This window comes from Somniosus microcephalus, chromosome 3, assembly GCF_052327205.1.
Source record: "Somniosus microcephalus isolate GS21.2 chromosome 3, FLI_Smic_1.0, whole genome shotgun sequence".
Taxonomy (NCBI): Eukaryota; Metazoa; Chordata; class Chondrichthyes; order Squaliformes; family Somniosidae; genus Somniosus; species Somniosus microcephalus.
The window spans coordinates 167,230,175-167,256,020 of NC_140989.1; the positions used below are offsets into that span (position 1 = coordinate 167,230,175).

General features: G+C 46.2%; 1 protein-coding gene across 1 annotated transcript in view; it reads right to left on the bottom strand.

Moving 5' to 3' along the window:
* LOC147121531 (androglobin-like) overlaps window positions 1-25,846 on the bottom strand; it is a 127,183-nt gene that overhangs the window by 37,001 nt on the left and 64,336 nt on the right. The window contains exon 7 of the mRNA XM_085977881.1: window positions 14,628-14,714. Coding sequence (XP_085834007.1) covers window positions 14,628-14,714 — 87 coding nt within the window. The remainder of the gene's footprint in view (window positions 1-14,627; window positions 14,715-25,846) is intronic.

Consider the following 25,846-nt stretch of genomic DNA (forward strand, 5'->3'; position numbering starts at 1 on the left):
ATGGGTATCTCTGCTTCATCATTAGGCGTATAGAGTTGTGGTGTAGGTTGTCCCTTTTCGGAGGACTCTATGATCTGGTCAGCATGGCGCCTTATTATGCTTTCTCCAATGTCCACGGTATACATCAGCGGTCCTAGTCGTGTGCAAATAGTTCCAGGCTGCCATTTCTCAGTACGGTAGTCCCGGGCCAAAACTTGTTGACTTATCTGGAAGGTTCTAGTTGGCCTTTCATTCATGCCTTGAAATTGCCGGTTCTCCACGTCCCTTCTGATGTTTGGCTTGATCAAATCCAGCCGGCATCTTAGGCTTCTATTGAAGAACATCATGGCGGGAGTTTGGTTTGTAACCACATGTGTTGCATTCCTGTATGCAAACAAGAAGTTATCTACCTTATGCTGAAGTTTTATATCTTCATTACCCATGCCCTTTATGGCCTTCTTGAAGGTCTGGACAAACCTTTCAGCCAATCCATTGGTGGCGGGATGGTATGGGGCGGACGTGTAGTGCTTAACCCCATTGTTTTTTTAAGAACTTCCTGAATTCTTCGGACACAAATTGCGGTCCATTATCAGAACAGATCTGTTCAGGCAGCCCATTCCTGGCAAATATGGTCCTTAATACTGTGATGGCTTTTTCCGTGGTGGTGGAGGACATCTTTATTACCTCCGGCCACTTGGAGTGTGCATCAACCGCGATTAAGAACATTGAGTCCATAAATGGACCAGCAAAGTCGATGTGTACCCTTTGCCATGGAGATGAGGGCCACTCCCATGGATGTAGAGGGGCTTGTGGTGGGGCGTTTTGGACCTTCTGGCATCCTAGGCAGCTCTTGGTCATTTCTTCGATGTCTCCATCAATACCTGGCCACCACACAAACGCTCTGGCTAGGTTCTTCATTTTCACTCCACCCAGATGCCCCTCGAGAAGCTCCTTTAGCACTTTATCCTGGAGTTTCGGTGGAATCGCCACTCTGGATTCACACATCAAGGTTCCTCGGCACACTGACAGCTGTTCTCTTCTTTGCGAGAATGCTGGCAACAGTGGTTCGCCATGTGCTGGCAATCATTTCACCGTTAAATCGTAGACTCGTGAGAGAGTCCGGTCATTCCTGGTTTCCTTTTCAATGGCAGAATTTGTTACTGGTAGACATTCCACTATGGTTGAGTGGAACATCTCCACTGGGTCCAATGTAGGTGCCTCTTCTACCGTTGGCAACGGTAGGCACGATAAACCGTCAGCATTCCCATGCTGTTTTGATCCTTTGTATTCTATGTCATATTGGTGTGCCCCTAGGAAAAGGGACCACCTCTGTAGCCTTTGCGCTGTCATAATGGGAACACACTTTTTAGGGTTGAATATGGAGACGAGGGGTTGATGGTCAGTCAACAAGGTAAATTTTTCTCCGTGTAGGTAATGGTTGAATTTCTTCACTCCCCATACCAGGCTAAGTGCTTCCCTGTCGATCTGGGCATAGTTACGCTCAGCTGAGTTCAATGAGCGTGACGCAAAAGCTATCGGCCGCTCCGAGCCATCAGGGAATCTATGCGATAATACCGCTCCTACGCCGTAAGGGGATGCATCGCACGCCAGTCTGATTGGCAGTGATGGGTTGTAATGAGCCAACACTTCCTTGGATGTGATCAAGCCTTTGCATTTATGGAAGACACGTTTAGTCTTCGCTCCATTTCCAAATTACTCCCGTTTGTAGCAGTGCGTTAAGAGGGTGCAGAACAGTTGACAAGTTCGGTAAAAATTTATGATAGTAATTTATCAATCCCAGGAACGACCTTAATTGTGAGACATTTTCAGGTGCTGGGGCTTTTATGACAGCTTCAATTTTTTCAGGTGACTTATGCAACCCTTCCTCGTTAATTATGTGGCCACAATATGATATTTGTTTCTGGAAAAATTCGCACTTGGGGCGATTTGCTCGTAGGCCCCGTTCTCTCAACCTAGTGAGCACCTGCTCCAAATTGGCAAGGTGCTCGTTGTCGTTTTCTCCTGTTACAAGGATGTCGTCTAGGTAGCATTGAGTCCCCGGAATCCCTTGGAGGACTTGCTCCATAGCTCTTTGCCAGATGCTACTCCGAAAACCAGTCGATTGTACTGGTACAGGCCTTTGTGTGTATTTATCGTGAGATACTTTTTAGAGGCCTCTTCAACCTCCATCTGTAGATATGCCTGAGCCAAGTCAATTTTGGTGAAACGTTTCCCTCCGGATAGTGAGGCGAAAATATCTTCTATCCTCGGAAGAGGATACTGTACTGTGTGAAGGACCGGGTTTACAGTCACCTTGAAGCCCCCACAGATGCGAATTTTTCTCTGTTCTTCAGATTTATCATTATTCAACGTTTTCTTCATGACCGGGACGATGGGTGTTGCCCACTCGCTCCAATCTATCTTGGATAATACGCCTGCCTTTTCCAAATTCTCCAGCTCTGCCTCGACTGCTGGACGAATTGCGTATGGCACCGGCCTTTGCCTTAAAAAACTTGGGAATTGCCGCATCTTCCACTTTTATTGAGGCGGTGACGCCTTTCAAGGTTCCTAGTTCCTGTTGAAACACTTCCTTGGCATTGGCCAAGATGTCTTTTAATCGTTCAGGTATGACGTCATCATCATTTTTTTTCTTACTGGTCACCGTCAGTGCCTGAATGGAGTGCCAGTCTAAACGTATCTTCCTGATCCATTCACGTCCCAACAGCGGTGGACCACCATCTTGCAGAACGTATAAATATAACTTCTGTATTTCCTTGCCGTTGTATACAACAGGCACCTTTATTTTCCCTTTGGGGTATACTTTCTGCCCCGTATGTGTCTTCAAGATAATGGATGTGTCTTTCAAAGGTATATGCGGAAATAGCCGCTCGTAATCCCGTCGACTTATGACGGTAAGAGCTGATCCTGTATCTAGCTCCATTTTAACTGGGGACCCCGCTATCATGAGGGTAACCCAAATGGTCTGGTAATCTTCTTTGGCAATTACATTATGTAATTTGAGACAGCTTAGTCTCTTGTTTCCGGAGTCGCTATACAGAGTTGCTGTATCTCTGCAGCTCCTCTTGCGGCTGCTTCGTATGATACAGCCACACTGAAAGCCTTGTCCAGTGTCAAATCTTTCTCAGAAAGTAGCCTTTTCTGTGTTCCTTCACTTAGGAGACCGCAGACGAATTTGTCTCGAAGAGACTCTGCCAGTCCTGCCCCGAATTGGCAGTGCTTTGACAGCTTCCTTAATTCGGTGAGGTAATCAGTGTTACTTTCATTCTTGTGCTGATTCCTCTTGAAGAATTTGAATCGTTCCGCTATCAGCAGCGGTGTTGGGTTTAAGTGCTCCTGTAGGGTATCAACAATCTCCTTAAAATTCTTGTCCTTTGGTTTGGCTGGAGTGATTAAGTTTCGTAACAGCCCGTATGTCCTTGCGCCCATTAGATTTAGAAGTACTGACGCCTTTTTATTATCTTCTATTTCATTTGCTGTGCAATATACCTCCACTCTTTCCACATATGTGGTCCAATCCTCTATATCGCTATCGAAAGCATTAATATTGCCAGCCTTAGGCATCCTGAAAAAAAATGGCTTTCCTTTCTTCCCTGCAGAAAAAAAAATGGTGCTTCCCGCGCTTTCCCGCCGCTGCTGCTGCTGACAACGATGTTCTCTACGGTTTTTATTTACATAGGTTTTTTTTTCTATCGGTGGAGACTCGTTCCCGCCGGACTCTCTGGGACTTTTCCCTCCCTCTGCTTGGTCCGAACGCCGACCTGCTTTGCAGCGCCGGCCGTCTCCCGAGTGCGCCCCCCCTCTGTCTCTGTTTACCTCCGCCTTCGCTGCTCGGCTCCGCTGCAGAGCCAGCCGATGGAGCCCCAGCCCGCCGCCCAGGAAGGACCACTGCAGTACCTGCCACCAGCTCGGCCAGCCGGTGAAACCACAGCCTTTCCCTTTTCTTTCTTGTTTTTCTTCGACTTTCGTCTGAGGAATCGATCTCCTTGAGGTGCTGCCGAATTGCAGGTAAGTCCGTTTCCAATTCGTCGCCACTGTTGTATCCGTGTGTTAATGGAGACACGGAATGCAGGAGTTGGTTTAACAGGTGTTTACTGAACAAAGTCTGGAGGTGAACTAAAAGATACAAGACACTATACAGGCTTATATAGCCCGAGTGGCCATTACCGGCATTACAGTATACAGGGGCTCTTAAAGGCACATACACCACAGGACACATAGCAAGAGTCTGCAGGTCTGGGAAGAAAACCAACAGTGAGAAATCTCCACAGGAGAAGTACAAAAAGGTACACCAGGTGATGGACAGTGGTTCAGACGAACAGAAAAGTGATACAGACTCCGGAAGCAAGGAGCTGGGTTGTCTAAAACTACATAATGTAACCGAAATGGAAAATCACCAGACTATCTTGCTTACACTCAAGATAGACAGAGTCCAAGTGGAAATGGAATTGGACAGAGGGCCAGCTCTAACAGTCATAAATCAAAGAGACTACAAGCGGCTATTTTCACACATACCCTTGAAAGCTACAGAGATTGTCTTGAAGACGTATACGGGGCAAAAAGTCTACCTCAAAGGAAAAATAAGGGTGAAAGTGACATATAAAGGTCAGGAAATACCTAAAATGGATATATATGTATTGCCAAATGGAGGACCACCACTGTTAGGACGTGAATGGATCCGGAAGATACATTTAGATTGGCATTCCATACAGGCACTGAAGGTGGAGGCCAAAAAGGATGACGACGTCACACCTGGACGACTGTCAAAAATGCTAACTGACACAAAAGAAGTGTTCCAGGAGGGACTAGGAACACTAAAAGGAATAACAGCAACAATTAAAATAGAGGATAATGCAAGCCCAAAGTTTCTGAAGGCCAGACCAGTGTCTTATGCGATCAGACCAGCGGTTGAAGCAGAGCTGGAAGGGTTGGAACATTCAGGAGTACTGTCCAAAGTGGACTGGAGCGAGTGGGCTACACCCATCGTTCCTGTAATGAAGAGGTCGTTGAGTAATACGCCTGGGGAACCAAAGAAGGTCCGCATCTGTGGGGATTTTAAGGTGACAGTGAACCCAGTCCTTCACACGGTGCAATATCCGCTTCCACGAATTGAGGATATTTTCGCCTCGCTATCTGGTGGTAAACGCTTCACCAAAATTGATCTAGCCCAGGCGTACTTGCAAATGGAGGTAGAAGAAGCTTCGAAACATTACCTTACGATCAACACCCATAAAGGTCTCTATCAATACAACTGGCTGGTGTTTGGAGTAGCCTCGGCTCTGGCTATCTGGCAAAGGGCGATGGATCAGGCCCTGCAAGGGATTCCAGGGACCCAGTGTTATTTGGACGACATCTTGGTCACGGGCGAAAATGACGGTGATCACCTCGCTAACTTGGAGAAGGTGCTCGCCAGATTAAAGGAATATGGGCTACGAGCTAATCGCCACAAGTGCGAGTTTTTCCAGAAACAGATCTCGTATTGCGACCACGTCATCGATGAAGAGGGGTTACATAAGTCCCCTGACAAGATAGAGGCAGTAGTCAAGGCTCCAGCACCGGAAAATGTGTCACAACTGAGGTCGTTCCTCGGGCTGGTAAACTATCACCACAAGTTCTTACCAAATTTGTCTACGGTATTACACCCGCTGAACACCCTACTGCAAACAGGGGTACCATGGACGTGGGATGACGAACGTAGACGAGCTTTCCAGAAGTGTAAAGAATTGATCACATCAAAAGAGGTGTTGGCCCATTTCAACCCAGCACTACCAATTCGTTTGGCATGTGATGCATCACCCTACGGCATTGGAGCGGTGCTGTCGCACAAATTCCCAGACGGGGTGGAGAGGCCAGTAGCTTTTGCGTCTCGGTCACTAACCTCAGCCGAGCGCAACTATGCCCAGATTGACAGGGAGGCCCTCAGCCTAGTATGGGGAGTAAAAAAATTCAACCACTATCTGCATGGACAGAAGTTCACCTTGCTGACTGACCACCAACCACTTGTCTCCATCTTTAATCCTAAGAAGGGCGTGCCAGTGATGACTGCACAGCGGTTACAAAGATGGTCCCTGTTTCTAGGGGCGAATCAATATGAAATAGAATATAAAGGCACGAGACAGCATGGGAACGCTGATGGGCTATCGCGCCTGCCACTGCCTACTGTGGAGGAAGCACCAGCAGTGGACCCTATCGAGATATTTTATTCGTCGATAATTGAACAATTGCCAGTAACAAATGCGGATATAGAGAAGGAGACCCGCAATGATCCAACGCTGTCATGGGTATATGAATTGACGGTGAGCGGATGGCCAACACATGGCGACTCACTGTTGCCAGCATTCTCATCCAGAAGAGAACAGCTGTCAGTATGCCAGGGGACAGTGATGTGTGGATCCAGAGTGGTGATTCCACCCAAGTTAAGGGAGAGAGTGCTAAATGAGCTACATGAAGGTCATCTGGGGGGAGTGTAAATGAAAAGCCTAGCTAGGGCTTATGTGTGGTGGCCGGGAATCGATCAACAAATCGAAGACCTAACTAAGAGCTGCTTAGGATGCCAGAAGGTCCAAAATGCACCACCACATGCCCCTCTACACCCATGGGAGTGGCCCTCCTCTCCATGGCAACAGGTGCACATTGATTTCGCTGGTCCATTCATGGACTCAATGTTCTTAATAGCAGTGGATGCTCATTCAAAGTGGCCTGAGGTGATAAAGATGTCTTCAACCACTACAGAGAAAACGATTGCAGTCCTACGGACCATATTTGCCAGAAACGGGTTGCCAGAGCAAATTGTAGTGTATGTACCTTTAAGGGCCCCTGTGTACTGTAATACCGGTAGTGACCCCTCGGGTATATAAGCCTGTATAGCGTCTTGTATCTTTTAGTTCACCTCGAGACTTTGTTTAGTAAACACCTGTTAAACCAACTCCTGCATTCCGTGTCTCCATTAACACACGGATACAACAGTGGCGACGAATTGGAAACGGACTTACCTGCAATTCGGCAGCACACCAAGGAGATTGATTGCTCAGACGAAGGTCGAAGAAAAAAAAAAAAACTGTGGTTTCACCAGCTAGCCGGGCTGGTGGCAGGTACTGCACTAATCCTTCCTGGGCGGCGGGCTGGGGCTCCATCGGGTGGCTCTGCAGCGGGGCCGAGCAGCGAGTCGGAAGGCGGAGGGAAACAGAGACGGAGGGTGGAGCACTCGGGAGACGGCCGGCGCTGCAAAGCAGGTCGCCGTTCGGACCAAGCAGAGGGAGGGAAAAGTCCCAGAGATCCGGCGGGAACGAGTCTCCAACTATTAAAAATATCTGTGTAAATAAAAACTGCGGAGAACAGCGTTGTCAGCAGCGGCAGCGGCGGGAAAGCGCGGGAGGCGCCATTTTTTCTCGGCAGGGAAGAAAGGAAACCGCGGGAGGCGACATTTTTGATTTTCAGGATGCCTAAGACTGGCAATATTACTGCTTTCGATAGTAATATAGAGGATTGGACCACATATGTGGAAAGAGTGGAGGTATATTGCACAGCGAATGAAGTAGAGGATGATAAAAAGGCATCGGTACTTCTAAATCTGATGGGCGCAAGGACATACGGGCTGTTACGAAACTTAATCACTCCAGCCAAACCGATGGACAAGAATTTTAAGGAGATTTTTGATACCTTACAGGAGCACTTAAACCCAACACCGCTGCTGATAGCGGAACGATTCAAATTTTTCAGGAGGAATCAGCACAAGAATGAAAGTAACGCTGACTACCTCACCGAATTCAGAAGGCTGTCAAAGCACTGCCAATTCGGGGCAGGACTGGCAGATTCTCTACGAGACAAATTCGTCTGCGGTCTCCTAAGTGAAGGAACACAGAACAGGCTACTTTCTGAGAAAGATTTGACACTGGACAAGGCTTTCAGTGTGGCTGTATCATACGAAGCAGCCGCAAGAGGAGCTGCAGAGATACAGCAAAAGCCACAGGACTTCGGCACCCATGAAATGACACAGGGTTTCGAGAGATGTTATCGCTGCGGCAGATCCACCCATGACCAGAGGGACTGCTGGTTCAAGGACAAAGCATGCAGGCAATGCGGAAAGATGGCACACATTGCACATGTATGCCGATCTGGAAACAAAAAATCCACTGACAGAAAAAAAATCAATAAGGAAAAGTACAGAAAGGTACAAATGATGACGGACAGTAGCTCCGAAGACCAGAAGAGCGATAGCGACTCCGGAAACAAGAGACTAAGCTGTCTCAAATTACATAATGTAATTGCCAAAGAAGATTACCAGACCATTTGGTAACCCTCACGATAGCGGGGTCCCCAGTTAAAATGGAGCTAGATACAGGATCAGCTCTGACCGTCATAAGTCGACGGCATTACGAGCGGCTATTTCCGCATATACCTTTGAAAGACACATCCATTATCTTGAAGACACATACGGGGCAGAAAGTATACCCCAGAGGGAAAATAAGGGTGCCTGTTGTGTACAACGGCAAGGAAATATAGAAGTTGTATTTATACGTTCTGCAAGATGGTAGTCCACCGCTGTTGGGACGTGAATGGATCAGGAAGATACGTTTAGACTGGCACTCCATTCAGGCACTGACAGTGACCAGTAAGAAAAAAAATGATGATGACGTCATACCTGAACGATTAAAAGACATCTTGGCCAACGCCAAAGAAGTGTTTCAACAGGAACTAGGAACCTTGAAAGGCGTCACCGCCTCAATAAAAGTGGAAGATGCGGCAATTCCCAAGTTTTTTAAGGCAAAGGCCGGTGCCATACGCAATTCGTCCAGCAGTCGAGGCAGAGCTGGAGAATTTGGAAAAGGCAGGCGTATTATCCAAGATAGATTGGAGCGAGTGGGCAACACCCATCGTCCCGGTCATGAAGAAAACGTTGAATAATGATAAATCTGAAGAACAGAGAAAAATTCGCATCTGTGGGGACCTCAAGGTGACTGTAAACCCGGTCCTTCACACGGTACAGTATCCTCTTCCGAGGATAGAAGATATTTTCGCCTCACTATCCAGAGGGAAACGTTTCACCAAAATTGACTTGGCTCAGGCATATCTACAGATGGAGGTTGAGGAGGCCTCTAAAAAGTATCTCATGATAAACACACACAAAGGCCTGTACCAGTACAATCGACTGGTTTTCGGAGTAGCATCAGCTCCAGCTATCTGGCAAAGAGCTATGGAGCAAGTCCTGCAAGGGATTCCGGGGACTCAATGCTACCTAGACGACATCCTTGTAACAGGAGAAAATGACAACGAGCACCTTGCCAATTTGGAGCAGGTGCTCACTAGGCTGAGAGAACAGGGCCTACGAGCAAATCGCCCCAAGTGTGAATTATTTCAGAAACAAATATCATATTGTGGCCATATAATTAACGAAGAAGGGTTGCATAAGTCACCTGAAAAAGTTGAAGCGGTCATAAAAGCCCCAGCACCTGAAAATGTCTCACAATTAAGGTCGTTCCTGGGATTGATAAATTACTATCATAAGTTTTTACCGAACTTGTCAACTGTTCTGCACCCTCTTAACGCACTGCTACAAACGGGAGTAATTTGGAAATGGAGCGAAGACTAAACGTGTCTTCCATAAATGCAAAGGCTTGATCACATCCAAGGAAGTGTTGGCTCATTACAACCCATCACTGCCAATCAGACTGGCGTGCGATGCATCCCCTTATGGCGTAGGAGCGGTATTATCGCATAGATTCCCTGATGGCTCGGAGCGGCCGATAGCTTTTGCGTCACGCTCATTGAACTCAGCTGAGCGTAACTATGCCCAGATCGACAGGGAAGCACTCAGCCTGGTGTGGGGAGTGAAGAAATTCAACCATTACCTACACGGACAAAAGTTTACCTTGTTGACTGACCATCAACCCCTCGTCTCCATATTCAACCCTAAAAAGGGCGTTCCCATTATGACAGCGCAAAGTCTACAGAGGTGGTCCCTTTTCCTAGGGGCACACCAATATGACATAGAATACAAAGGATCAAAACAGCATGGGAATGCCGATGGTTTATCGCGCCTACCGTTGCCAATGGTAGAAGAGGCACCTACAGTGGACCCAGTGGAGATGTTCCACTCAACCATAGTGGAATGTCTACCAGTAACAAATTCTACCATTGAAAAGGAAACGAGAAATGACCCGACTCTCTCACGAGTCTACGATTTAACGGTGAAGGGATGGCCAGCACATGGCGAACCACTGTTGCCAGCATTCTCGCAAAGAAGAGAACAGCTGTCAGTGTGCCGAGGAACCTTGATGTGTGGATCCAGAGTGGTGATTCCACCCAAACTCCAGGATAAAGTGCTGAAGGAGCTTCACGAGGGGCATCTGGGTGGAGTGAAAATGAAAAACCTAGCCAGAGCGTTTGTGTGGTGGCCAGGTATCGATGGAGACATCGAAGAAATGACCAAGAGCTGTCTAGGATGCCAGAAGGTCCAAAACGCCCCACCACAAGCCCCTCTACATCCATGGGAGTGGCCCTCATCTCCATGGCAAAGGGTGCACATCGACTTTGCTGGTCCATTTATGGACTCAATGTTCTTAATCGCGGTTGATGCACACTCCAAGTGGCCGGAGGTAATAAAGATGTCCTCCACCACCACGGAAAAAAGCATCACAGTATTAAGGACCATATTTGCCAGGAATGGGCTGCCTGAACAGATCTGTTCTGATAATGGACCACAATTTGTGTCCGAAGAATTCAGGAAGTTCTTAAAAAACAATGGGGTTAAGCACTACACGTCCGCCCCATACCATCCCGCCACCAATGGATTAGCTGAAAGGTTTGTCCAGACCTTCAAGAAGGCCATAAAGGCCATGGGTAATGAAGACATAAATCTACAACATAAGGTAGATAACTTCTTGTTTGCGTACAGGAATGCAACACATGTGGTTACAAACCAAACTCCCGCCATGATGTTTTTCAATAGAAGACTAAGATGCCGGCTGGATTTGATCAAGCCAAACATCAGAAGGGATGTAGAGAACCGGCAATCTCAAGGCATGAATGAAAGGCCAACTAGAACCTTCCAGATAGGTCAACAAGTTTTGGCCCGGGACTACCGTACCGAGAAATGGCAGCCTGGAACTATTTGCACACGACTAGGACCGCTGATGTATACCGTGGACATTAGAGAAAGCATAATAAGGCGCCATGCTGACCAGATCATAGAGTCATCCGAAAAGGGACAACCTACACCACAACTCTATACGCCTACTGATGAAGCAGAGATACCCATAGTATCTACCTCCGATCCAGTGATACTGGAACCAGATGAACCCGACACTGGCAGTCAAGCCGAATCGACCTTGCCAAAAGAACCTACTACACCACCGAAAACTACTACACCACCGAGGCGTTATCCGGACCGAGTCAGGAAGCCTCCAGAGAGACTGACTTATAATTGATTAACTGCAGCAAATGTGTAGATTATTGTTCTTGTAAACATGTTAATTAATGATTACTTAAAAATGTTATGTACTAATTAGCTAAAAGGGGAGGAATTGTAGTGTATGTACCTTTCAGAGCCCCTGTGTACTGTAATACCGGTAGTGACCACTCGGGTATATAAGCCTGTATAGTGTCTTGTATCTTTTAGTTCACCTCCAGACTTTGTTCAGTAACTACCTGTTAAACCAACTCCGCATTCCGTGTCTCCATTAACACACGGATACAACACAGATCTGCTCTGATAATGGACCACAGTTTGTGTCCGATGAGTTCCAAAAATTCATGAAAAGGAATGGGGTAAGGCATTACACATCCGCCCCGTATCATCCAGCCACCAATGGATTGGCTGAGAGGTTCGTACAAACCTTTAAGAAGGCGATAAAGGCCATGTGCGACGAGGAAATTCCACTACAGCATAAGATGGACAATTTCTTATTAGCCTACCGAAACGCGACACATGCAGTTACCAACCAGACCCTGGCCATGATGTTCTTTAACCGAAGGTTGAGATCTCGTCTGGACTTGCTCAGACCAAATGTGCGAAGAAATGTTGAGGACAAACAATTCCAGCACATCAACGAGAAGCCGACAAGGAGCTTCAATGTAGGGCAACCAGTCTTGGCCCGGGACTAGCGAACAGAGAAGTGGCAACCCGGAACGATATGTACAAGGCAGGGGCCATTAATGTACACAATGGGTGTCGGGGAGAACAGTGTGAGACGCCATGTCGATCAGATCTCAGCATCACAGGAATGCGTCAACCCCATGTCTCGAGTACCTGGGGATGAACCCGACATACCAGTAGTATCTACTTCAGACCCAGTAGCAGTGGAACCCGATGAACTACCCGATGAAAGGGGTTCAGAATCGCCTCTGCACCAAGAACAAGAACATCCGGAAAGGCGCTATCCCAAAAGGGTCATGAAGCCGCCCCAAAGACTGAATCTATAAATGTTCTTTTGTTATTGAATGTACATGTAAAAATGTAATTGTTATTTGAATAGTAAGGGGGTATTATTAATCTAAAAAGGGAGGAATTGTAGTGTATGTGCTTTAAGTCAGAACTACTTTTTACAGCTCCTGTATACTGTAGGACCGGCAGTGACCACACCGGTATATAAGCTGTGCGCATGCCTCTGTACCCCAGTCTAGAGATTACCCTCCTCCAGTAAAGACCTGTTATTTGTTTATGTACAGCATCCGTGTAATTATTTATCCACTGAACCACGGATCTAACACCAATACTTTTTCCTCCCCACTCCCACACAGTTAATGCTGACACTCTCTCCTCCACGCTCTCCCGCAGTTAATGCTGACACTCTCTCCTCCCCACTCCCTCACAGTTAATGCTGACACTCTCTCCTCCCCACTCTCTCACAGTTAATGCTGACACTCTCTCCTCCCCACTCTCAGTTAATGCTGACACTCTCTCATCCCCACTCTCTCACAGTTAATGCTGACACTCTCTCCTCCACACTCCCTCACAGTTAATGCTGACACTCTCTCCTCCCCACTCCCTCACAGTTAATGCTGGCACTCTCCTCCCCACTCCCTCACAGTTAATGCTGACACTCTCTCCTCCCACTCCCTCACAGTTAATGCTGGCACTCTCCTCCCCACTCCCTCACAGTTAATGCTGGCACTCTCCTCCCCACTCCTTCAGATAATACAATACTGGAATGCCACCCCTAACACCAAGAGATTTAAGATTATGCCCAGATAGAAGTGAGGTCGCAACACAACTCACGATTGCCACAAGCAGAATGATGCACCTTTACTAGTAGGAGGCACTGCGGAATGTGAAATTTTTACCAGTAGGTACTTTACTTCAGAATCATTCATTGATAATAACTACTTACAACCCTATAACGCTTTTCACGTCAGAACATGTTGCAAGGTGCTTCGCAGGAGCGTTATCAGCCAAAGAAGGAGACATTCGATGATCAAAAGCTTGGTCAAAGAGGTAAGTTTAAGAAATGTCTTAGAGGAGGAGATAGAGGTGGAGAAGCTTCGGGAGGGACTTCCAGAGCTTCGGGTCCAGACAGCTGAAGGCATGGCCGCCAATGGTGGGGCAAAGGAAGTGGGAATGCACAATACACCAACTAATATTGCCAACTGCAATTTCTAGGCTATATTGTTTGACAGTGCCATAAAAAAATTTTTATTCGTTTATGGGATATGGGCATCGCTGGCAAGGCCAGCGTTTATTCCCCATCCCTAATTGCCCTCGTGAAGGTGGTGGTGAGCTGCCTTCTTGAACCACTGCAGTCCATGTGGTGAAGGTACTCCCACAGTGCTGTTAGGGAGGGAGTTCCTGGATTTTGACCCAGCGACGATGAAGGTTCGGCGATATATTTCCAAGGCAGGATGGTGTGTGACTTGGAGGGGAACTTGGAGGTGGTGGTGTTCCCATGCGTCTGCTGCCCTTGTCCTTCTAGGTGGAAGAGGTCGTGGGTTTGGGAGGTGCTGTCGAAGAAGCATTGGCGAGTTGCTGCAGTGCATTTTGCAGATGGTACACACTGTAGCCACGGTACATCAGTGGTGGAGGGAGTGAATGTTTATGGTCGTGGATGGGGTGCCAATCAAGCAGGCTGCTTTGTCCTGGATGGTGTTGAGCTTCTCGAATGTTGGAGCTGCACTCATCCAGGCAAGTGGAGAGTATTCCATCACACTCCTGACTTGTGCCTTGTAGATGGTGGAAAGGCTTTGGGGAGTCAGGAGGTGAGACACTCGGTGCAGAATACCTAGACTCTGACCTGCTCTTGTTGCCACAGTATTTATGTGGCTGGTCCAGTTAAGTTTCTGGTCAATGGTGACCCCTAAGATGTTGATGGTGGGGGATTTGGTGATGGTAATGCCGTTGAATGTCAAGGGGCGATGGTTAGACTCTCGCTTGTTGGAGATGGTCTTTGCCTGGCACTTGTGTGGTGTGAATGTTACCTGCACTTATCAGCCCAAGCCTGAACGTCGTCCAGGTCTTGTTTCATGCGGGCATGGACTGCTTCATTATCTGAGGAATTGTGAATGTGAAACTTGTAATTTATTACACTATAACTTAAGAATGTACCATCTGCCTTGTTTCCAATATGCAAGTTGACAAACACAGTAACCAATTGATTTAAGCTGGAAACTTCCAAATGAATTTTATCACGAATACTTACCGAAGTGGGATGATCTCGGGAAACCAGCCAGTAAGAGCATGCAAAACTGTGAACTCCCCCAGTTCTTTTCTTCCCGTCATATTCATGCTGTTAACACAAAATAACACCGTGGTATTACCAGAAGTTCCAGTTGGTAAGCTTGGCATTCAGCAGCAAATGGCAGACAAGTCGGGTGAGTTCACTCAGGCTGCTGCTGTTTAGTGAGTTTCTCACTGGGAATACAGCCTCACTGATTGTACCATGGTGATCAAATCTTGCAGTAATGATGGTGAATAAAATGACATTAATTACATTACTGCATTTCATCTGTGGCTCAGTCAGTCTCACTCTCACCTCTCAGTCAGAAGGTTGTAGGTTCAAGTTCCACTCCAGAAACCTGAGCACAAAATCTAGACTGAGGTAATGCTGCACTGTCAGAGGTGCCGTCCTTTGGATGAGATGTTAAACTGAGGCCCTGTCTGCCCTCTCAGGTGGACGCAAGAGCAGGGAAGTTCTCCCTGTTGTCCTGGCCAATATTTATCCCTCAACCAACATTACTAAAACAGATTACTTGGTCATTCTAAAAGAAAGACGTGCAATTATATCGCGCCTTTCACGACCACTAGACACAAGAACAGAAGAAATAGGAGCTGGAGTAGACCATTTGGCCCTTCGAGCCTGCTCTGCCATTCAGCAAGATCATGGCTGATCTTCAACTTCAACTCCACCTTCCCGCACTATCCCCATATCCCTTAATTCCCTTAGTTCCCAAAAATTCACCAACCTCTGTCTTGAATATACTCAACAACTGAGCATCCACAGCTCTTTGGGGTAGAAAATTCCAAAGATTCACAACCCTTTGAGTGAAGAAATTTCTCCTCATCTCAGTCCTAAATGACCGACCCCTTATTCGGAGACTGTGACCCCATGTTCTAGATTCCCCAGCCAGGGGAAACATTTTCCCAGCATTAACCCTGTCAAGCCCCTTAAGAATTTTATTTGTTTCAATTAGATCACCTCTCATTCTTCTAAACTCTAGGGAATATAGGCCTAGTCTACTTAATCTCTCCTCATAGGGCAATCCCCTCATCCCAGGAACCAGTCTGGTGAACCTTCATTGCACTCCCTCTAAGGCAAGTATATCTTTCCCTAGGTAAGGAGACCAGAACTGCACACAGTACTCCAGGCGTGATCTCACCAATGCCCTGTATAATTGTAGTGAGACTTCTTTACTCTAATCCCTTTGTAACAAAAGCTAACATACAATTTGCTTTCTTAATTGCTTGCTGTACCTGCATGTTAGCTTTCTGTGATTCATATACAAGGACACCCAGGTCCCTCTGAATGCAAGCATTTCCCAGTCTCTCACCATTCAAAAAATATTCTGCTTTTTTATTTTTTCTGCCAAAGTGGATAACTTCACACTTCCCCACATTGTACAGGTAGACTATCCTTTATCCGAAAACCTCGGGACCAGCCGTGTTTCGGTTTTCGGAAAATTTCGGATTTCGGAAGGTATTTTATAAGACTGGGAAATTTGTCGGGGGTGGGTCGGCGTCGGCGGGGGGGTCGGCGGGAGTCGGGGTCCGCGGGAGTCGGGGTCGGCGGGGGTGGTCGGCGGGGGTCCACGGGGGGGTCGGCGGGGGGGTCGTCGGCAGGGGTCGGGGTCGTGCGCACGACTTACGCTGACCCTCTGCTCAGCGTAAGTCATGCGCCACTCTGGTCATGTCGTGCGCACGACTTACGCTGAATGAAAAAACCTTCGGTTTTCGGAAGTTCGGATAAAAGGTAGTCTACCTGTATTCCATTTGCCATGTTCTTACCCACTCAGTCAACCTGTCTATATCTCTCTGCAGCCTCTTTGCGTCCTCCTCACAACTTACTTTCCCACCTAACTTTGTATCATCAGCAAACTTCGATAGGTTACACTCAGTCCCTTCATCTAAGTCATTAATATAGATTGTAAATAGCTGAGGCCCAAGCACTGATCCTTGCAGTACCCAACTAGTTTCAGCCTGCCAACCTGAAATAGTCCCGTTTATTCTTTGTCCATTAACCAATCCTCAATCCATGCTAATATATTACCCCCAATTCCATGAGTCCTAATTTTGTGTAATAACCTCTTGTATGGCATCTTATTGAAAGCTTTTTGAAAATCCAAATATACTACATCTACTGGTTCTCCCTTATCCATCCTACTAGTTACATCTTCAAAAAACTCTAACAGATTTGTCAAGCATGAGTTCCCTTTCATAAAACCATGTTGACTCTGCCTAATCATATTACGATTTTTCTAAGTGCCATGTTACCATGGCCCTAATGATAGATTCTTGCATTTTGCCTAACCACTCACAGCGTATAAAAGTTTTTCCTGATGTCCCAAAGCGCTTTACAGACAGTAAGATACTTTTTTTTTGTAGTGTAGTCACTGTTGTAATGTAGGAAAACATGGCAGCCAATTTGCGCACAGCAAGCTCCCACAAACAGCGTTGTGATAATGACTAAATAATCTGTTTTTTTTAGTGATGTTGATAGAATCATAGAATGGTTACAGCACAGAAGGAGACCATTCAGCCCAGGCCAGCTCTCTGCAACAGCACTTCAGCAATGTCCACTCCCCCGCCCTTTCTCTGTAGCCATGCAATTTTTTTTCCTTCAGGTACTTATCCAATTCCCTTTCAGGTAGTGCATTCCAGATCCTAACCACTCACTGCATAAAAAGTTTTTCCAGCGTTTTTATTGAGGGATAAATATTGGTCAGGACACCGAGGACAACTCCTCTGCTCTTCTTCGAAATAGTGCCATGGGTTCTTTTACATCCACCTGAGAGAGAGCAGATGGGACCTTGGTTTGATGCAGCATTCCCTCAGTACTGCACTCGATTATCAGCCCAGATTTTTGTGCATGTGTCTGGAGTGGGACTTGAACCCACAACCTTCTAACTCAGAGGCGAGAGTGCTACCCACTGAGCCACGGCTGTGGGATCTTGCTGTGTACAAATTGGCTGCCGCATTTCCTACATTACAAAAGTACTTCATTAGCAGTAAGGTGCTTTTGAACGTCCTGAGGTCATGAAAGGCGCTATAGAAATGCAAGTCTTTCTTTCCTTTTCTTTTTGTAATCCACTCCTACTGATATCGGTTTCACTTTTTTTTCCTTTTTACTTGAGATATATTTTCGACTTGTGTGTTTTGGAGCCCTCACTCCCTCCGTTCTGGTGTTTACACTGGCATAGTCATGCTTCTGGATTTTTTGAGGGGGGGTGGGTGGTGTTGGGTTGGGAGAAGAAAAGAGTTCCATTTCTTGATATATATTATTGACTTAGACTTGGGTGTACAGGGCACGATTTCAAAATTTGCAGATGACACAAAACTTGGAAGTATAGTGAACAGTAAGGAAGATAGTGATAGACTTCAAGAGGACATAGACAGGCTGGTGAAATGGGCAGACACATGGCAGATGAAATATAACACAGAAAAGTGTGAAGTGATACATTTTTGTAGAAAGAATGAGGAGAAAAGAAAGAAAGACTTGCATTTATATAGCGCCTTTCACGACCATCGGACGTCTCAAAGCGCTTTACAGCCAATGAAGTACTTTTGAAGTGGAGTCACTGTTGTAATGTGGGAAATGCGGCAGCCAATTTGCGCACAGCAAGCTCTCACAAACAGCAATGTGATAATGTGTTATGGGGGTTGAGGGATAAATATTGGCCAGGACACCGGGGATAGCTTCCCTGCTCTTCTTTGAAATAGTGCTATGGGATCTTTTACGTCCACCTGAGAGAGCAGACGGGGCCTTGGTTTAACGTCTCATCCGAAAGATGGCACCTCCGACAGTGCAGCACTCCCTTAGCACTGCATTGGAGTGTCAGCCTAGCTTTAACACAGCAGGAGCCCAGGAGAACGGCTACAACAGACCGGTGAGTGTAAAGAAGTCAAAAGAAATCGAAGTGTGAGGTCACCAGAAAGCAGGTAAGTGATTGGTTGGTGAGTATTTCTATACTTCTCGCTTTTTTTTTTCCAAACTTGGGCTTCTAAATTTAAGTGCCTTGGTGTGGATTAAAAGATATATGTGTTCCAAATGTTAAAATTAATTAATTAATTAATTGAGATGGGAGACCAGGCAATGTGTTGTTGTTGTTGCATGTGGGAGCTGGTGGACACCATTGAGGTCCAAGGCGACCACATCTGTAGCAAATGTTGGCTGCTCGAGGAACTTCAGCTCAGAGTTGATGAGCTGGAGTCCGAGATTCAGACACTGCGACACATTAGGGAGGGGGAGCGTTACCTGGACACTAAGTTCCAGGAGACAGTCACACCCACTGGAGTATTTACTTCCAATTTAGCCCATGGTCAGGGACACGAGGATGTGACTACAAGCAAGGCAGGTATTGGGAACCAGGAGGTAGTGATGGAGGAGCCTCTGCCCTTGGCCTTGTCCAACAGGTATGAGATTCTTGCTCCCTGTGTGGACGAGGGCAGGAACTGCAGGGAGGATGAGCAATCTGACCAAAGCACCGTGGAGGGAGTAAAAAGAAATGTTGTAGTGATAGGGGAAGGTATAGTTAGGGGGATAGATACTGTTCTCTGCAGCCGAGAGCATGAGTCCCGAAGGCTGTGTTGCCTGCCCGGTGACAGGGTTAACAACATCTCCTCTGGGCTGGAGAGAAACTTGGAGTGGGATGGGGAGGATCCAGTTGTCATGGTCCACGTAGGCACCAATGACATCGGTAGGACAAAGAAAGAGGTTCTGCTGAGAGAGTATGAGCAGCTAGGGGCTGAATTAAAAAGCAGAACCACAGAATCTCTGGATTACTACCTGAGCCACAAACGAATTTGCATAGGGTAAATAAGATCAGAGAAATAAACGAGTGGTTCAAAGACTGGTGTGAGAAAAATGGGTTCGATATGTGGGGCACTAGCACAAGAACTGGGACAAGAGGAAGCTGTTCCGTTTGGACAGGCTTCACTTGAACTATGCTGGGGCTAGAGTCCTGACGAATCGAATAACTAGGGTTGTAGAGAGGGCTTTAAACTAAATAGTGGGGGGGAGGATTCAGGTGAGCAGGAATTTAAAAAGTCAATGAGAAATGAGAAAGCAATAGAGCAGGATAGAGATGGGGGAAATAATAACCAGAGTGCGACAGGGACAGATTGTTTAAAAATAAGAGTGCAAGAGAAACTGGGGCCAAAATAAGGAGAAATGGTAAAAAGACAAAGTTAAAAGCTCTATATCTGAATGCACGCATTCGTAACAAGATAGATGAGTTGACGGCACAAATAGATACAAATGGGTATGATCTGATCGCCATTATAGTGACGTGGTTGCAAGGTGATCAGGGCTGGGAACTGAATATTCCAGGGTATTTGACAATTCGGAAGGACAGACAGAAAGGAAAGGGAGGTGGGGTGGCTTTGTTGGTAAAGGATGGGATCAGTGCAGTGGTGAGAACCGATATTGGCTCAGAAGATCAAGATGTAGAATTGGTTTGGGTGGAGATAAAAAATAATAAAGGGAAAAAGTCTCTGGTGGACGTAGTCTACAGGCCCCCGAACAGTAGCAATACTGTTGGAAAGAGTATAAATCAACGAATAATAGAGGCCTGTAAAAAAGGTACGGTGATAATCATGGGTGATTTTAATCTCCATATTGATTGGACAAATCAAATTGGCCATGGTAGCCTTGAGGAGTTCATAGAGTACATCCGGGATGGTTTCCTAGAACAGTATGTAATGGAACCAACCAGGGAGCAGGCTATCTTGGATCTGGTACTGTGTAATGAGACAGAATTAATAAATGTAATAGTAAAGGATCCTCAAGAGTGATCATAACATGGTTGAATTTCAAATTCAGTTGTTGGGTGAGAAAGCTGTATCTCAAACCAGTGTCCTGATCTTAAACAAAGGCAATTACAATGGCATGAGGGCAGAACTGGCTAAAGTGGACTGGAAAAATAAATTAAAGGTTAAGACAGTTGAAATGCAGTGGCGGACATTTAAGGAGATATTTCATAACTCTCAACAAAAATATATTCCAGTGAGAAAGAAAGATTTTAAGAGAAGGGAGCACCATCCGTGGCTAACTAAGGAAGTAAAGGATGGTATCAAATTGAAAACGAAGGCATACAATGTTGCCAAGATTGGTGGGAGACCAAAGGATTGGGAAATTTTTAAAAACCAGCAAAGGATGACTAAAAAAAAATAAAGGGAGAGAAGATCAATTATGAGAGTAAACTGGCAAGAAACATTTAAACAGACAGTAAGAGCTTCTACAGGTATATAAAAAGGAAGAGGGTAGCTAAAGTAAACATTGGTCCCTTTGAGGATGAGACTGGGGAATTAATAATGGGGAACGGGGAAATGGCTGAGACTCTGAACAAATATTTTGTATCTGTCTTCACGGTAGAAGGCACTAACAACATCCCAATAATAGATAATCAAGGCGCCACAGGAAGAGGGGAACTAAAGACAATCACTATCACTAAGGAAATAGTACTTGGTAAAATAATAGGACTAAAAGATGACAAGTCCCCTGGACCAGATGGCCTGCATCCCAGGGTCTTAAAAGAAGTGGCTGCAGAGATAGTGGATGCATTGGTTGCAATATACCAAAATTCCCTGGACTCTGGAGAGGTCCCAGCGGATTGGTAACCACAAATGTAACACCCCTATTTAAGAAAGGAGGGAGACAGAAAGCAGGAAACTATAGACCAGTTAGCCTAACATTTGTCATTGGGAAAATGCTGGAGTCCTTCATTAAGGAAGCAGTAGCAGGGCATTTAGAAAATCATAATGCAGTCAAGCAGAGTCAGCATGGTTTTATGAAAGGGAAATCATGTTTAACAAATTTTCTGGAGTTCTTTGAGGAGGTAACGAGCAGGGTGGACAAAAGTGAACCAGTGGATGTGGTGTATTTGGATTTCCAGAAGGCATTCGATAAGGTGCCTCATAAAAGGCTACTGCATAAGATAAGAGCTCACAGAATTGGGAGTAAAATATTAGCATGGATAGAGAATTGGCTAACTAACAGAAAGCAGAGAATCGGGATAAATGGGTCATTTTCCGGTTGGCAAAAGGTAACGAGTGGGGTGCCTCAACTATTTACAATCTACATTAATGACTTGGATGAAGGGACCGAGTGTATTGTAGCCAAGTTTGCGGATGATACAAAGATGGGTGGGAAAGCAAGTTGTGCAGAGGACTCAAAGAACCTGCAAAGGGATATAGACAGGCTAAGTGAGTAGACAAACATTTGGCAGATGGAGTATAATGTGGGAAAGTGCGAGGTTATACACTTTGGCAGGAAAAATAAAAAAAACAAATTATTTAAATGGAGAAAGATTACAAAATACTACAGTTCAGAGGGACCTGGGGGTCCTTGTGCATGAAACACAAAAAGTTAGCATGCAGGTACAGCAAGTAATCAAAAAGGCAAATGGAATGTTGGCCTTTATTTCAAAGGGGTTGAAGTATAAAAGCAAGGAAGTCCTGCTACAACTGTACAAGGTATTGGTGAGACCACACCTCGAGTACTGTGTACAGTTTTGGCCTCCTTATTTAAGGAAGGATATACTTGCATTGGAGGCAGTTCAGAGACGATTCACACGGCTAATTCCAGAGATGAGGGGGTTGACTTATGAGGGAAGGTTGAGCAGGCTGGGCCTATACTCATTGGAATTTAGAAGAATGAGAGGTGATCTTATTGAAATATATAAGATACTGAGGGGGCTCGATAAGGTAGATGCAGAGAGGATGTTTCCCCTCATGGGGAAATCTAGAACGCGGGGGCATAGTTTCAGAATAAAGGGTCGCCCTTTTAGAACGGAGATGAGGAGGAATTTCTTCTCTCGGAGGGTCGTAAATCTGTAGAATTCTCTGCCCCAGAGAGCTGTGGAGGCTGGGTTATTAAATACATTTAAGGTGGAGATAGACAGATTTTTGCAAGATAAGGGAGTGAAGGGTTATGGGGAGCGGGCGGGGAAGTGGCTTTGAGCCCAAGATCAGCCATGATCTTATTGAATGGCAGAGCAGGCTTGAGGGGCCAAGTGGCCTATTTCTGCTCCTATTTCTTATGTTCTTTATGTGCTAAAGTCCTTGGAGTGGGACTTGAACCCATAACCTTCTGACTCAGAGGCGAGTGTGTTACTGTACCAACTGAGACACAGCTGACACAGAGGAAATATGAACTAAAGGGTACAATCCTAAAGGGAGTGCATGAACAGAGAGACCTGGGGTATATGTGCACAAATTGTTGATGGTGGCAGGGTAGGTTGAGAAAGCAGTTAAAAAAGCTTATGGGATCCTGGGCTTCATGAATAGAGGTATAGGGCTCGATTTTTCAAGCCCCGAGGAGGTGGGTTTGGAGGTGGGAGTGGTGGGAAAATTGCAGAATCGGGGGGCAGGAACCCATCCCGCCTCCATGCCAATGTCCCAGGAGGCGGGTACCCGACCTGTGCTGTGAGCCACCTCCCCGAGGCGGGAAGGGGATTAGTGCCAATTAACTGCCTGTTAACAGGTAGTTAACAGGCAGTTTTTTGCCTAATCCCTATTTTTAGCCCTGAAGTGTGGGCTGTCCGACAGTTCCGAACCACGCCAAGTTAGCGAGGCGGACCTTCGGTCTGCAGGGGTTGGAAGGGTCGAGATGTCCGTTGTGCAGGTGAGTGATGAGTGCATGTGTGCAGAGGTAAGTGTGTGACATAAGTGTAAAGTGTTTTAATAAGTTTTACTTACCTTTACTTTCTCCTGCAGGCTTCCTTCCTTCAGTTCTTGGGAGTCCCTCAGCTCACCGGCACAGAAAGCAGAATGACCGCTGAACTGTCAAAAGCTGCAGCCTCTGCTTTCTGGTCTGGAGAGCTCTCTAACTGAGTCTGAGTAGAAGGACTCAAGTTAGAAGACAGATTGTCAGTGTTTGACAGCTTCACAGAGCTGTCAAACGCTGATTTTTCATCTGTCAAAAGCTCTTGACAGGTGAAATGTCAATCGCTGACGTCACCAGTAACCAGGTGTCCCTTAATTGGCCTGCTGAGCCCGCTGGGCGGGCTTAACAAGGTCAATCAAGGGAAAATAGCGCGGGTTGGCCACAAGTCAATGGAGGCGGGACTACAACCCAAAAAGTGGGAGTCCCGCCTCCAAAAGCTCCCCATTGACAAAATTGAGTCCAGAGAGTACAAAAGCATGGTGACAGTGGTTAGTGCCACCAGCACGGTGGCATAGTGGTTAGCACTGTTGCCTCACAGCGCCAGGGACCCGGGTTCGAATCCGGCCTCGGGTGACTGTCTGTGTGGAGTTTGCACATTCTCCCTGTGTTTGCGTGGGTTTCCTCCGGGTGCTCCGGTTTCCTCCCACAGTCCAAAGATGTGCGGGTTAGGATGATTGGCTATGATAAATTGACCCTTAGTGTTAGGGGGATTAAATACGTGGGGTTACGGGGATAGGGTGGGAAATGTGTTGGTGTAGGGGTTACGGGGATCGGGTGGGATATGTGTCGGTGCAGGCTCGATGGGCCGAAATGGCCTCTATCTGCACTGTGGGGTTTCTGTTCTGTTCTGTAAACATGGAAATTACGAAGAACCTTTATAAAAGACTGGCTCGGCCTCAACTGGAGTACTGTGTCCAATTCTGGGCACTGCACTTTAGGAAGGCTGTGAAGGCCTTAAGGGAGGGTGCAGAAAAGATTTACGAGAATGAGTCCAGGGATGAGGGACTTCTGTTACGTGGATCAACTGGAGTAGCTGGGATTGTTCTCCTTAACAGCAGAGAAGATTGAGAGGCGATTTGATAGAGGTATTCAAAATCATGAGGGGTCTGGACAAAGTAGATGGAGAGAAACTGTTCCCATTGGCAGAAGGGTCAAGAGCCAGAAGACACCGATTCAAGGTGATTGGCCAAAGAACCAAAGGCAACATAAGAAAAAACTTTTTTACTCAGTGAGTGGTTAGGATCTGGAATGCACTGCCTGAAAGGGTTGTGGAGGCAGACTCAATCACAGCTTTCAAAATGGAATTGGATAAGTACCTGAAGGAAAAACATTTGCATGGCTATGGGGAAAGGGCGGGGGAGTGGGACTAGCTGAAGTGCTCTTGCAGAGAGCTGGCATGGGCTCGACAGTCCGAATGGCCTTCTTCCGTGCTGTAACCATTCTATGATTCTATGATTTAAGGGTTGTATTTTAAAGAAAAGTGTATTCACACAAGTATTTTAAAAAGCAGAGACAAAAAATGAATATGCTAGTTAGCTGGGTTTTTATGTTCTTGCCCCCAAACTACAACAACAATTTGCATTTATAGAGCACTTTTAACGTAGAAAAATTTCCTAAGACGCTTCACAGAGGCGTAATCAGACAAAATTGGATGACGAGCCACAGAAGGAGTTATTTGGAGTTTGGTCAAAGAGGTGGGTTTTCAAAAGAGGGAGGTAGAATTGCAGAGAAGTTTAAGGAGGGAATTCCAGAGTGTGGGGCCTAGGCAGCTGAAAGCACAATCGCCAATGGTGGGCCAAAGGGAGGGGGAGCTGCACAAGACCAGAGTTGGAGGAACGGAGAGTTGACCCTCCTCCTCAATTATGAACACAGGGAGATAAAAAGACTCAGACAGAGACAGTGGCAGTCAGTTGGGTTTTTAAACAGAAAACTTAGGGGGGACGTTTTCACCATGCTTCGTGGGAGAATGAGGAAGGTAGTTAGGAGTTGTTTTGCTAATGTCAAACAAGTTGACCCACTGATGTAGGGAATATCTTGTAGTGTGTTCAATATTTTGTATTATTGCTAGGACTGTCAATTAATCACCATTAACTTTTGTGATTAGCGTGTTCATTTTTTTTCAGATTCATTTTTTAATGCATGTTAATCGTGGAAGTCACATGCTGGGTACCTAGCCAGGAATAAGTTTTTTGCCATGCGATCTGAAAGGATTCGCAAATTTCATGTCTCCCCCGAAGATTTACTTTTGGTTTATTAAAGAAACCCTGGTTGGACGGAGTTTAAAATCCAGGGCACAACAAGATGGCTACGGTCAGCCTCATGGCAAAAGCCTGTAAGTTTCAGTTTGGACTGATAGATTGTATTCTGATGACTGTGAGAAGGAACTTTCCAGAACTCGAATGCAGACAGACCTTCTGCATTTATGCATTAGAAGCAAACCCAGTGGCATTTGGGCCACTGATTAAAAGCCATCAAGGTTGTTTGCACAAACAATCAACAGCAGTCAGGGCCTATTGAATATGTAGTGGGACAAGCTCAGC